This window comes from Rattus rattus, chromosome 8 (genome assembly GCF_011064425.1).
Source record: "Rattus rattus isolate New Zealand chromosome 8, Rrattus_CSIRO_v1, whole genome shotgun sequence".
Lineage (NCBI taxonomy): Eukaryota > Metazoa > Chordata > Mammalia > Rodentia > Muridae > Rattus > Rattus rattus.
In genome coordinates this window covers 115,011,007-115,025,980 of record NC_046161.1, presented here as the reverse complement: position 1 = coordinate 115,025,980, position 14,974 = coordinate 115,011,007, and the positions used below count along the sequence as shown (strand labels likewise).

General features: G+C 39.2%; 1 protein-coding gene across 1 annotated transcript; it reads left to right on the top strand.

Moving 5' to 3' along the window:
- Window positions 1-13,168: 13,168 nt before the first annotated feature.
- LOC116906619 (transcription initiation factor TFIID subunit 13-like) lies at window positions 13,169-13,594 on the top strand. Its single transcript, XM_032909376.1, has one exon. It carries the CDS (start codon window positions 13,169-13,171, stop codon window positions 13,502-13,504), a length of 336 nt encoding a protein of 111 aa, XP_032765267.1. The 3' UTR covers window positions 13,505-13,594.
- Window positions 13,595-14,974: the final 1,380 nt, after the last annotated feature.

Below are 14,974 nucleotides of genomic sequence, written 5' to 3'. Positions count from 1 at the left end.
GTTTTTCTATCCAGTTATTTTAAATAATTAGCAAAAATACAAATAGATCACAGAATAAATGCAATAGCATTGATTTGAAAATACTGATCACAAGGAAATAACAATTATTTTATATTTTACATAAGTTCTTTTGGATGCAAAAAGTAGTGAATAAATATTATTTAATTTTACTAATGAAAAGGCACAGTACAAGTCCAGATATGGCAAAAACATTCACTGACTTATAGTTTGATACAAACGTAAATTAGTGGAGTATTTCTGAAAAGGATTGTGAAAAGTTCAAGAATACGCAAAAGCTAAGTAGTCAATTTTAGGCTAATATTAACAAATGCTATTAAAATGTCATATACTTTAGTAATTTCAGAAATATTAAATGTCAGTCAATATGGTATATTTTAAAGAAATTTTATTGACCTTGGAATATGTTCATAATATTATTAAATTAAAATGGAAAATAAAACACTGGCAAAATGGCTTACTGGTAAAATCATTTACCGCCAACCTTAACAACCTGAGTTCAATTTTAGGAGCCTATATGATGAAAGGAGAGAACTGACTCTAACAAATCATCCTCTGATCTCTATATGTGCACATATATGTAGACATACACACAAATAAATTAGTGCAAAAAAAGAAAAATATAGGATTCTTTTGGCCCATATTTTATATATGAAAATAACAAACTAAAAGAATACATCAATCCATATTCCTCTGCTATAATAAAATCTCCAAAGCCAGTACTTTATAAAGAATAAGGCTTTGTTTAGCTTAAAGCTTTGGAGACTCAGCACGACATTCTGCTCAGCTCCCATAAGGGCTGCATTGGTACATCACTGCCCAGAATAGGCTTCACGGTCAGATCACAGGTGAGAAGGCTAAAATTACATGGAATGGCAGGAAGCTGAAGAACTAAAGAGGCCTGTCTCTTGTGGGGACCACCAAGGATCCTCTGAGAATGACTTAGTCCCTTTCAAGAGTAATATCCCTGGTAATATACTCACCTCCCACTTGGCTCAATCACGTTAAAGGTGTCATTGTCCATACACGGAGAATCAAGCCACCAACATGAATCCTTGGAGACAACTCCAAACCATATCAAGAGTGAAGACTCCCAGAGGTTATAGATACAGCAGAGTTTGATTAGGCCAATGAGTCCCCAGTATTACAATGCATGCCTCCACACCTAGATTCTTTTAAAGAGGGCTGATGAAAATCAAACTCGGGTCCTTGTGCTTTCAAAGCAAGTACTTCACCAGCTAAACCACGTCCCCATGTCTTTAAATATTTAGTTGTTAAGCAAACAACAAAAACATAGTTCATAAATGAAAAAAAAGAACCTTAAAAAAGATTTTTTTCAACATTTAAAACTTTTCCATTTCAAAGATATCATTAAGAAAATTAAAGACAGGGAATAAAATGAAAGGAAATACTTACAAAATATAGTCTGATATAAGACATACTCAGGATTCATAAAGAGCTCATACATCTCAGTAGTAAGAAAACAAACAACTTAACCAAAAAAGTACCGAAACACCACATATTTCAATGCAGAAATTAGACAAATGACTGAGGAAATATTAAATTGTTTTTTATTTCTTATTAGGGACAAAGTCACAAAAACCACAGTCACATTGCTTCTTATACTCAATGGAATTACTAAGAGAAATGCATCATACACAAGTAAATGTTAACAAGGGTATAGAGATACAAAACCTCACATGCTATCGGTAGTGTTGTAAGATGAGACAACTACTTTGGAAAGCAATTTATTTTTCTGAAGATGTTAAACATTAACTTAATAGTTTCACTTCTCAATAACATCCAAGAAAAAGAAAGCATACCCCTCCCCGAAATTTGTGCATGAGTACTGCCATAGCTGTTAAGTGGAGTTCTATAAGATTTATTTTTATTTTATGTATGAGTATTTGCCTTCATGTATATATGTACACCACAGGTATGCCTAGTGTCCTTAGAGGCCAAGGATGATATCAGATTGACAAGAACCAGAGTTACAAACTGTTGGGCTATCCTATGGGTACTGAAAACCAAACCCAAGCCTTATGCAAGAGTAGCAAGAATCCTATTGAGCAAAATAAGCTGGTATGGTGGCAAACACCATAATACCTGCACTAGGGAGACAGGTAGGTGGCCACTTCGAGGAATTCCAGGACATCCAAGGCTGTTACACAGAAATCCTGTATCAAAACAAAGAAAGAAAAAAAAAACAGCAAAATACTAGCCATCTTTTGTGTGGTAAGAAAGCCTCGGAAACATAATGCTATGTGAAAGGATTCCACCTCAAAAACCACCTCTTACATGATTTCATTCATGTGCCAAGTCCAGAAGGCAAATATAGAAACAGAAAGTAGATCAGCTAGAAACATCCCGGGTTGGAAACAGACTGTGAGGAGTGTGAGTGAACTTGGTGGAAGGACAGGAAAAACAAACTTGGGATGATCGTACCGAGTAACACTAAACACTCTACCTTATAGATGGAGTGAACATACTTTACTATATGTAGAACATACCTCATAAAGTTACTAAAATTTATGGTGATTAATGTCACCACTTTGTACAGAATATGTCATTATAAAAACTTCATAAATAGAATTGTTGTCTACTGTACAATATTCTAGTGCAGCACCATCAATTATCAGCTCCCTAAGAAGTTCCAGAACTTAAAATACAAAATCTTTTGCCAAGCTAACAAGACTCAAAAAAATCAGACTGTAGATGTTAATTCCTCAGGTAATGCTGGCAAAGGCATTACTGTATACTTATATATACATATACGTACATACTGTATTCTGTATACAGTACAACTTTCAAAAACTGTCTTATGTTATGTCCCTTCCTACTTCCTACTGGAATGCTTCACCACATTAGTCTGCAAAAGGGGAACACCCTCACAGTTGGTCTCACATATGCTTGGTCAAGTAAAACTGGAATAATCACCTATTGAATAAGGAATTCATGTGGGATCTTTTCCTTGGCAAATATGACTGTGTAATAGCATACTCACTTAAGAGCTTTTCACTACTTTAAGCTACATATTTGTTTCTATCTGACATGTTTTGTTTTTTTTTTTTATGTGTGTGGCTTTTAGAACATATTTCTATCTTCTCCTTATTAAAAGTGATAAAGCTGATATTCCTCAAGGGATTTCTTTCTTGGGTATCCCACTCTCAGACATTTTTCAGTAGAATGGTTGCTGCAACAAGAAATAAAGCAAATTTTCACACCATACTTAACTGCTTCAGTCTAGTTATCTATGTCTTACAGCTGGGTTGTGAGTTATTTTCACATTAACGTTACATTTGGATACTTTGCACTCCCTACACTGTCACAGACACTACATCTCTGTTGTTTGTAGTCACCTATCTGGCCTTCTGTATATCCTGGTTATGACAGCCAACCACAGTATACCCAAGAATGACCACTTTCCACCCAGATGAAAGTGGCATCTTAGACACTCTAGTTGGCTAAGTAATGGCCTGCAAAGACAACAAGGTCTTAAATACACATAGCTGAAGGGACTTTGCAGATAGAATTAAGTCAAGGCTCTTGAAATGGAGATGTTATCCTGGTTGGTTTTAAATATATATCAAGTCCTCCTTGAATGGCAGGACCTAACGCGTTCCATTTTAAAACAGACAGACATGTTAAGCCTTAAGTTTCAGTTTCCCAATGAAGCAGGCAAGACAGACAATGGATCATTAGTCAGTAGCCGTCCTGACATGTGGCTGAGAGAGATAATGAGCCCCAAATTGGGACAGTCCCTGGAAATCTTCAAGTCCTCACCAAAAATGATAGAACCAACATAGCAACCAATGAAAAGTGTACCAATGTCTGTATAAAAGGGGGCCTGCAAGCTCCTCTGATCATTGCCATTCTAAAGAATGATTGATCCCCACATGCTGATTGTTTCTGCAGAATAAACACTCTTTGCCTTTGTATGCTATTTGATGCTGGTGTCTTCCTTCAGCAATTTTTGGACCCTAACAAGAGGAAGGTAGGGGAATATTAAATTACTGAAGAGGAGAAGGCATGGGCTCTTGGGCTCGGGTGGGACGACCTGAGGGCATAAGAGTGGGAGAGCTGGCTCTGCACCTTGCCAGTTTGGCACTGGATGAGATAGCCTAGGTAGTACTGGAGAATTTGCCCTGGTAGCATAGGTTTGGGAGAGTTGAAGAGTTGACCAGCTCAGATATCACCCAGACCCAGATCCAGGGCTTTGAATTGGCCCACCCCAAAACATCCTGTTGGAGCTCATGAATGAACCTATGGTACAGATCCAAAGCTGCAGAATTTCCATGACACAAGCAATAACAGAATAACAGAGAGGAGTCCAAGTGAGTATCCAGTATCGATAGTATAGCAGAAACCAGAGGCCTCAAACCAAACCAATGACTCACTGCAATGAACAGTGATCCCACATGAGATTGTTTTTCTTTTTCCTTTTGTCACCTTTTTCTTTTGATGCGGAGGTTTCAGGGGCAGAAAGGTAGAAACGAAGGGATGAGTGGGTTTGGGGTGCATGATGTGAAATATACAAAGAACCAATAAAAAGTTAAATTTTAAAAAAGAGTAGTAACTAATTTACTGAACCAGAATCTGAATAGAGACAGTATTTTTATTTTTTAACACCTTAAAAACCACAAAGGTAATTCTGATGTAACATTTTGACTGAGAACCATTTTTCTTGATCAATGATTGGCAATCAGAAGCAACTTTGGCTATGCTAGTAGTACCTAATGGATATATGCTTTGGATGCTGTGAAACATCCTCTAATTTGAATGACAGGTCCCTGGCACAAAGATTCTCTGGCTCAGAACATCATGTAGCTGAAGTTGACAAACTCTATCTTAAAGGAGCCATACATGTCTTGGCTACTGGCATAGGCTTAATGAACTCTATCGGGTTCACTAAAACTAATACAAATGTGGCTTTAGTATAAAATCCAATAGAATCTCACTTAGTAACCATATGTAATGTGCTGCTAGGCCTCTCAGAGCCAAAACTCACTGTTGTTTGCTAGTGTCTTCACTAAAGAGAAGGGAAAATAATTAAAATTGAGTTTTTCTTTATTCAGCAATGTAAAAATCACATTTGATATGAAGTTAAATGAATAATATTGTTTTTATATTATCCATTAATTCCATCTTATTTCAAAGTATTATATAGTGGTTGTCGTCAACCTTGACTTCTGATCTCACTGGAAGGTTGGCATCCAATATGGCTGCCAACATATAAGAACATCCCCATTAGGCTGTGAAGCTTTTAGACACTAATAAAGCTAACCCACCCCACGAAAAAAGATCAATCCCTATATCTGTAAGCAATGAGAAGCTACTAAATGAAATCAAGTTGCTAGATTCTGTTCCCTATCTGGTTGTTGGTCTCACTGAGATGTAACTTATCCATAGAGCTTCTTTAATTCTGAAATGTTGAATACCCAAGTCACTTATTTACTAAGGTCAGAAATAATCAGATGCTTGTGTTCAGTTTTCTGGCAAATGTCTCATAATTGATTTTGATTGACCTAATTGACTATAGGTCTTTCCCACTTACCACCTTGTCAGAAAAGAGTTTCCTTTGAACTGCTATTCATCCTAGTTCTTCTTTTCTCGTTCTTTTGTATGGTTAATTCATGAACAAAAGCATTAATTTACTTTCTTTCCTCTCAAATTTCATCTCTTAGTCTTGGTTCAGTGGCCAGCTCTATGAAGATCTTTCTGAACCTTCCTTCACCCTTGCCATTTATCTCAGCATTACTATTCCCACTTGTCTTCCTTTTCAAAACAGAAAGTATATGGTACATGGTTTACTATTTTGTAAAGGACTATAATACAATTTCTATAACTACAAATTTAGCAAGCCCTGTTGAACTTTATTTATTTATTTTTGCTGATAAGGCAAAAAAGATCAATACCCTAGAAATAAAACTAACACAAAATTTCCTGGAAACCATTGTTCAAAGTGGTTGGACACAGAGGTGGGTCCTAGGTCATAAAGTCTAAGATGTTCTCACATGAGATGTCTGTATAAAAGGGAAAGAACAGGAGGACTCTGCATGGATCATTAAGAAAGAACAGAAATGAGAACGGGACCCCCGTTGAAGGAATCAGAGAAAGGACTGAAAGAGCTTGAAGGGGCTTGAGACCCCATATGAACAACAATGCCAAACAACCAGAGCTTCCAGGGGCTAAGCCACTACCCAAAGACTATACATGGACTGACCCTGGGCTCCAACCTCATGAGTAGCAATGAATATCCTAGTAAGAGCACCAGTGGAAGGTGAAGCCCTTGGTCCTGTTAAGACTGAACCCCCAGTGAATGTGATTATTGGGGGTAGGGCGGTAATGCAGGGAGGATGTGGAGGGGAACACCCATAGAGAAGGGGAGGGAGAGGGGTTAGGGGGATGTTGACCGGAAACCAGGAAAGGGAATAACAATTGAAATGTAAATAAGAAATACCCAAGTTAATAAAGATAAAAAAAAAAGATGAAAAAAAAAGATGAAAAGTAGTAAATAAATAAATAAATATTGTTGAGACTGTAAAAAAACAAGACAGAAGTAGAGGGGAAAATGTTTATTTTGGTAACCATGTTGTTATATCAACATCACTACCATCCTCAGAAGAGCTTTCACAGTTATAGCAGTAATAAAATATATACATATATACATAGGTCTATCAATATTGGTGAATAAATATTAGTCTGCATAAAATATAAGAAAGAACAGAAGGAACAGTGCCTAGAGAACAGAATCATTTACATTTAAAGAAAACAGGAATGAGAGAGTCTTTGGGTGCTTTGTAATTGCACAAAGTTGGTCTTGTTATCGGAGTCACATTCCTTTATGTTTGAATATTCTTGAAAAGGATTCTATATTTTTGGTCCTGTGAAGTGAAGGAGAAAATGGCCCCTCAAGAGTAAGTAGCATCAGTGAAAGCTTGATGTTGAAGAAATCAAGTGGGGGAAAGCAAGTAACAGTTAAAAGTCTCCGCTTGGGCATGTAGGCAGGGAGCACTGCATCCAACAGGAGTCAGCGGGAAAGCCTAGGCAGAGAAGTAGACCAATTACACCATGTCCATGACACTTCAGGGAGGTCTGATGGTGTGCAGGTTGAAGGGCCAGCGAATGCAGAGATGTGGAAGTGAAAAATAACTGGTCTCACTGAAGGAACAGAAAGTAGCCCACAAGGACAGAAACACAGCATAGGTTGAATGAGCAGGAAGAGGGAAGAGGCTGGAGTGGTCAGCGAACCTCAAACAACAACATACTGTGTAAGCCATATTTAGGTCTGCACCAAACTCAGTCAGCAAATGAGCCAAATCCGGGAATGACATAATCTGGTTTAAAGTTTAGAAGGATCATTCTGGATGCAAAACAAAGGGATTAAAAGAGGAAATACAGGAGATAACTGTCAAAAGATGGTTGTGAACTCCAAGAGACGAAATGATAACAATTCGACTTGGAAACTAACAATGAGGCAGCTGGGAAAGCACTCAGAAGGAAAGATCATCAAACTGTGTGATTAGAAAGGTGTATGCAGGGATACCAGCTACCTGTTCCTGGCATCTTACTGGAGGGCATTGTCATGGGCTGAGATGGGGAACCCATAGGGCAGAACATTGTCCTAAGCCAGGTTCCGGATGCACCACATTTGCTCATACATATCTAGACGTGCACTTCCAAATGGTCTTCTAAAAGCCAGCATTTGATAACCAGATGACTTCAGATAAAATGTAGAGAACCATAGCTTTGGGACACCCTAAGTTTGTAATCACTAGCCAGAGGTCAATAGGTAACAAACCACACATCAAATCTGTCTCTTGGCTTTTGTTGTACCAACCTGGAGTTAATAATGACTTTCAGAAAACAATATGCAACAAAAAATCATATGTGGTCCATGAAGCCTGTATTCACTATCTGTTTCTTTAAAGAAAGTGTTTGCCAAGCAGGCTCTGAGCATGGATCTGCTTTTTGATGGGGCATACCCTCTCTGGCTTCTTGATCGATCCAGCTCTTGTCTCTTTCCAAACATACCTTACTTGAGCTCATTATTCTCAATCCGTACTTAAAGTGGCATGATGAGAAAGGGGCCAAAACAAGGCAAGACAAAAAATTTTAAGAAAGGGCAAAGATAAGACAGTGAAGGAACAAAGTAGTGATGGAAAACAAAGAGGGGGGCAATTTATCATTTTCTAAGGTCAAGAAATTAAGTATTTCAGGAGACTATCCTCCATAAGCTCTGCCTTCCTATGTCTAACCTGAGTGAGGCCCTTGAATTCAACTATTCCATACCTTTATCAGGTACCCTAATCTCTTTATCAAGTTCTATAGGCTGTCCATGATGTTGTCTCTCAAACAAGATCTATTGGCTCTCTATCAAGCTCTCCAGTCCTTCCATCAAGTTCTGTTTTCTTCTCAAACTTTCCTATCTTTCCAACCCACCTTCCCCTGGAGAAACCTTGCTTGGCCTGTTTCATGGTAGAGCCAGAGATGCTCACAGCCCTCACCTGTGCTTCCTCAGTTAGTTTCCTGGCTTTCTTCTCATAGTCCTCCCTGAAGTTTACATTTACCACTCTAGCAGGAAGCCTGCTGAGCAGTCAAGGGAAGTATTCTCTATGGTGTTTCTTATGATTTCTTTACAGCCAGGAATATGTGTTTCTGGTAACTCCATGCTTGTTCCCCATTTATAGTAACCACACGTTTTCTTTTTTCTTTCTTTCTTTTCTTTCTTTTTTTTTTTTTTTTTTTTTTTTGGAGCTGGGGGACCAACCCAGGGCTTGCGCTTGCAGGCAAGCGCTCCACCCTGAGCTAAATCCCCAACCCTGTAACCACACATTTTATTGTAAAACAACATGCCATTCATGATAAAAGAAACTTCTTGAAAAAGAAGAGAACATAATGTGAAATTGTCTTCTTTCCAGGTATAGCAACTCCAAGGATGTATTTTGCATGGTGAAAGGCATTGTGCTTTGTCATCATGCCTCTCTCCCTCTCCCTTTCTCTCTCCCTCTCCCACCTCCTCTCCCTCTCCCTTTCCTTTTTCTTCTCTCCCTCTCCCTCTCTCTCTATCTCTCTGAGGTGTTTTTGTTTTTAGAAGGTTCCACATTGTAGCTTAGGCTAGCCTACCTTCACCAAGTAAGTCAAATTAGGCTAGAATGTGCAGCAATCCCCTACCTTGAACTCCCAAGAGATGGGATTAAAGGCATGGTCTTTTCACATTCTCTAAGATTCAGATTGTCTCATCACTCATTGTCTTTCACACATAATCCTCAGGCTAAAATACCTGTGTAATAGTGCACTATCTGACCTCATCTCCTGATATGTAATTCTTCTACTACATGCAGATGACTACTTCCTGCTATGGTACCTACCTAATGAAGTTTGATGCATGGGTATATAAAGTTTGAGAAAAGTAAAGATTACCCTCAAGAGACTGGAGGCCCCAGGGAGTTTAGAGGTCTGGTTGTGTTGGGAGAGGGAGACATAACTGTGAAGACAGGAGTCAGGGAAGAGGTATAATATGTGAAACAGTCAGATGGTGGACAGGGAAGGGAATAAAATCTGGAGTGTAAAAAATATTAAATAAAAATTTATGATATTTTGTGGAGAAAGAGGAACACCCCCTCCATTGTTGGTGGGATTGCAAGCTGGTACAACCACTCTGGAAATAAGTCTGGAATTTCCTCAGAAAAATGGACATAGTACTACCTGAGGACCCAGCTATACCATGCCTGGGTATAAATTTAGAACATGGAGCATACTCTGCAGAGTCAGAGATGATGAGGAAGAAGAGGGAGAAAGATATCAGGTAGCTGTCATGGTTTACCATGGAAAGGGGTCCTTGTAAGTAATTCTCAGAAGGAGAGCAGTGGAAAGCAGGGTTTGACTTTATAGCTGTGCGATTACTTTCTAGATGTTTTTATCTGCTCATGTCACCAACATACCAGTAACCTTCACTGACAACCTGAGGGGCAGTCATAACCTCTGTGGCACATTCTGCTCCTACTAACATACTTGCACAGTAGAATGCAGGCTAGCTCTGTGTAACCACTGAACTTCTCCTGGTTTTACCAAACCTGCTAGAAAAAAGATATGACGACAACACAAATCCATGATGTCCAATTTTACCCAAGAGGACTGGACTCTAGTTAGGAATATGATGTTATGTACTGGCCACAAAGCTGGACTTCTATGTGGTAGGAAACAAGTTAGGCTGGGTTCCTCCTTCCTGGTCAAAGTTGAAGCAAACAAAAGTAGAAGCTCCAAAGTTTCCTAACATTGTGTCCTGGCTTTTTAGGGTTGGGGATGGAAACATCTCCCTTTTTCTGTTTTTGTTTTTACTTGGTCCTTTGTTTTGAAACAATGTATCCCAGACTGGCCTTAAATTTACTGTGTAGCTCAGGGAGACCTTGAACTTCTGAGTTTACTGCCTCAATCTCCCGAGTGCTGGGATTACAGGCACATACTAACACATCTGTTTTATGCAGTGATGGGAATCAAACCCATGGTGCTGTACATGCTAGGCAAGCACTCTGCATGGTAAAATAACCATAGAATTTAACGTTTTAGCTATTTTCAAGTGTAGAGTTGAAATGCAACCCTCAGCACCATTCAGAACTTTCTTAGCTTTCCATGCTGAAACTCTGCTCCATTTGAGCACTACTTCCCTATTACCCCTTCTCAGCTCCCACAGCAACCCCATGCAGTTCCCATAACCCCATGCAGTTCCCATAACCCCATTCAGCGTCTGTTTCTGGGGACGTGATGCCACGGTGTCACCAGCTTATCTCACTCAGCACTGTGTCATACATTTGCCTAATCTGAACTTTGTATAGAATTTTCTGATTCTATAAACCCTGAAACTACAAAAGGTAAGTGAAAGAAACCAAATGGTATTTTCTAGTTCCACTCATTTGCCTAAGAATTTCATGAAGCCATTGTTTTTAATAGCTGAGTAGTACTCCATTGTGTAAATGTACCACATTTTCTGTATCCATTCTTCTGTTGTGGGACATTTGGGTTGTTTCCACTTTCTGGATATTATAAATAAGGCTGCTATGAACATAGTGGAGCATGTGTCCTTGTTATATGCTCGAGCATCTACTGGGTATATGCCCAGGACTGGTATAGCTGGGTCCTCAGGTAGTCCTATGTCCAGTTTTCTGAAGAAACTCCAGAGTGATTTCCAGAGTGGTTATACCAGCTTGCAATCCCACCAACAATGGAGGAGTGTTCTTTATTCTCCACAAAATATCATCCTGAGTGAGGTAATGCAGTCACAAAAAAACACATATGGTATGCATTTACTGATAAGTGGATATTAACCCATAAGCTCAGAATACCCAAGATAGAATTCACAGACCACACGAAACTCAAGAAGAAGGAAGACCAAAGTGTGGATGCTTCAGTTCTTCTTAGATGGGGGAACAAAAATGCCCACAGGAGGAAATACAGAGACAAAGTATAGAGCGGAGTCTGTCCCTCCTGGGGATCCATCCCATATGCAGCCACCAAACCCAGATACTATTGTGGATACCAAGAAGTGCTTGTTGACAGTAGCCTGATACAGCTGTCTCCTGAGAGGCTCTGCCAGAGCCTGATAAGTACAGAGGCAGATGCTTGCAACCAACCATTGAACTGAGAATGGGGACCCCGATGGAGGAGTTAGAGAAAGGACCAAAGGAGCTAGAGAGGTTCTCAACCCCATGAGAAAAACAACAACATCAACCAACCAGACCCCCAGAGCTCCCAGGAACTAAACCACCATCTAAAGAATACACAGAGATGGATCCATGGCACCGGCCACATATGTAACAGAGGATGGCCTTGTTGGGCATCAGGGAGAAGAGGCCCTTGATCCTGTCAAGGTTTGATGCCCAGTGTAGGGGACTATCAGGGCGGAGAGGTGGGAGGGAGTGGGTGGGTGCGTGGGTAGGGGAGCACCCTCGTAGAAGCAGGGAGAGGGGGAGGGCATAGCAAGTTTCTGGAGGGGAAACCGGGAAAGGGGATAAGATGAAATGTTAATTTAAAAATCCAAAAAAAGTAAAAAGAAACCAAATGATAAACAGATACTTTCTGTATTCGTGGATTAAAAAATTCAACAAAGTGGCAGGAGAGATGGTACATCAGTTAAGAACACCTGTTGTTCTTGCAGAGGATCTCTGAGTTCAGTTCCTAATGCCCACACCCAGCACTCACAATGTCCTCTTCTCACTACCAAAGCCATGCAGACCAAACACTGTGTGTGTGTGTGTGTGTGTGTGTGTGTGTGTGTGTGTGTGTGTGTGTATCTCGCTCATGCCCGCACACACACACACATGCACTTACTCACAGGTAAACTGTTCCATGAAACAAAAAATAAATTTTATTTTATTCAAATCAAAACTCTTTTAGTTTGAGAGAAAACTTGTAAATGATTTATCTAAAAACATCTATTTTCAATACATGGGAGGCTCTCAAAACTAACTATTAGGGCTGAGGGTGTGGCTCAGTGATAGAATACTTGTCTGGCATGTGTAAGGCTCTGGGTTCAATTCCCAGCACCATAAAATAAAATAACTTTATCATTTAAAAATCTAATTAGAAAACAAGGAAAATATATAAAAAATACCTAACTGAAGTATCCACAAATGGACTGAAAAGAGGGCTTAGCAGGTAAAAGCACATGCCATGCAGGCCTGACAACCTGTTCAATCCTGGACCCAATAGTAGAAGAGAACCAACTCCATGAAGTTGCCCTCTGACCTCTATTCCATGACATATGTGCACCTGTACTCACATCATATGCATCTGATAATAAATGCAAAAAGGAGCCATAAAGATAACCAATAAGTACATTAAAAGATGTTCAAAAGCACCAGCCATTAGGGTAGGGTAGTTCCATTTTACATCCTGGGTCACTAAAGTGCTGGTGAGGAAGTAAACTAAATAGCATTCTGTGAAAAAGACTGGCAATCTCTTCAAAAACTGAATGTGCAAATACCCGTTGACACAACAGTTGAAAACCTGGCCATTTGTCCAAGAGGAACAGAAACGTATGATCACAATAAAAATGTGTGAAGTTTTATTTGTGATAGCCCCAAACTAGAAGCCAGCCCTAATGTTCTTGGATAAGAAACTGTATATCCCAGAAGGCGGGTAGGCAGCTAGCATGGCAGAGGAGGAGGAAGATCCCACCTTTAAGGAGGAAAATGAAGAAATTGGAGGAGGAGTGGAAGGTGGCCAGGGGAAGAGAAAGAGACTTTTCTCTAAAGAACTGTGCTATGTGATGTATGGGTTTAAGGATGACCAGAATCCTTACACGGAGTCAGTGGATATTCTTGAAGACCTGGTCATAGAGTTCATCACCGAAATGACTCACAAGACAACGTTGATTAAAAGACAAGGTCGTGTGCAAGTTGAAGATATTGTCTTCCTAACTCAAAAGGATCTGAGGGAGTTCGCTAGAATTAAAGACTTACTAACTATGAATGAAGAGTTGGAATGAGCTAGAAAAGCTTTCAATGAAACCAGCCATGGGTCTTGACATTCCTGAGATTTTTATATTTTCTGTGGAAACCATATATTGTAGTTGTTGTCTACAGTAATATCATGATAGCTAGGCATGCAATGAAGGAGGTCTTTGATTTTAGATTTATAACTTGAGCCTTTCAATGCCTGACTTTATCTGACCAATTTGAATTACTTACTGGCCTTTAATAACTCCTTCCTTAAAGTATTGCAAACCATGCAGTTCCATTCGAAGGGGGGAAAGTAGATTTATTCTTCAGGTAGATGTATGCATTCCAAGCTGAATACCATCACTGCATAAAATGCAACCTAAATGTCCTTTTGATTTTATGAATGGCGAGGCTTGTGCTTTATGTATCTCAAGTTTTTAGACGACAGTGGTGGGAGAAGTTATTAAAGATAATGAACTGGTTTGTGTGTGTGTGTGTGTGTGTGTGTGTTTAAGAAACTAAATTCATGTCAGAATGTCTTAATAGACCATTTGTTTTAATATTCTTTCCTAAAGAACACTCTTTTGTAGTATTTTGTAATATTTGCTAAGTGTCAGTAACCTCGTTGTCTTCCTTGGTGACTATAAAGCTTCCAACAACAAATGCCTTCAGTTGTAGGAATGGCACAGCTTATGAAGCTGATGCCAGGACAGGTATTTTGAGCTGTGTTCTATTGACATACACATAAGTACTTTCATTGGGAGAATGTATAGTTGATTAAACCTGTATGTGGGTGTGCAAACCATTTTCATAGTTCAGGATTCGCAGACTTTGTGTGTAGTTCGCTTACTGCACTAAATTATTATTCTGCTTAGCTTATAATAAGGATTAAAATTGCATTTAAAGAGGTTGCTGGATGTTCCTGTGAAACCTACTGCTGCTCCTTAACATGTCTAAATCAGTACTTGGGGAAATACCATCTGTTTAATCTACTGATACAAGGAATAAAGAATGAAGAATTAAACACACCAGTACTTGAAAAAGAAAAGAAAAAGAAGAAAAGGAGAGAAAAGAAAAGAAACTGTATATCCAACCAAAATGTTGCACCCAACAGTCATAAAGAATAGGCCACTGAGATATACTATAATTTGGGTGCATCTGAAGGGCAGAGTTGGGTTGGGGGACAATATCAAAATATATTCTGTGGTTTCATTTACATAACATTGTCACGTGACAAAGTATAGAGGTAGAACCAGGCTGGGGCTTTCAGGGTTAGGGACGGAGGCTAGCGCGTTTATCATGGTATAAAGAGATCTCTGCGATGCTGGAGTGACCCTGCATCGTGATTATGCTAATTACTAGAATCTATATGTGATAACGATAAAGAACTGTAGAAACATACTGTGCCAAAGACTAATCTTGTTATATCAAACTGCTATGAGAGTTCTACATGCTTGCAATTCATTACTTGAAAATCTTAAAGGTACAATTCAGAAAAAAAATTCTTTTGAAAGAAA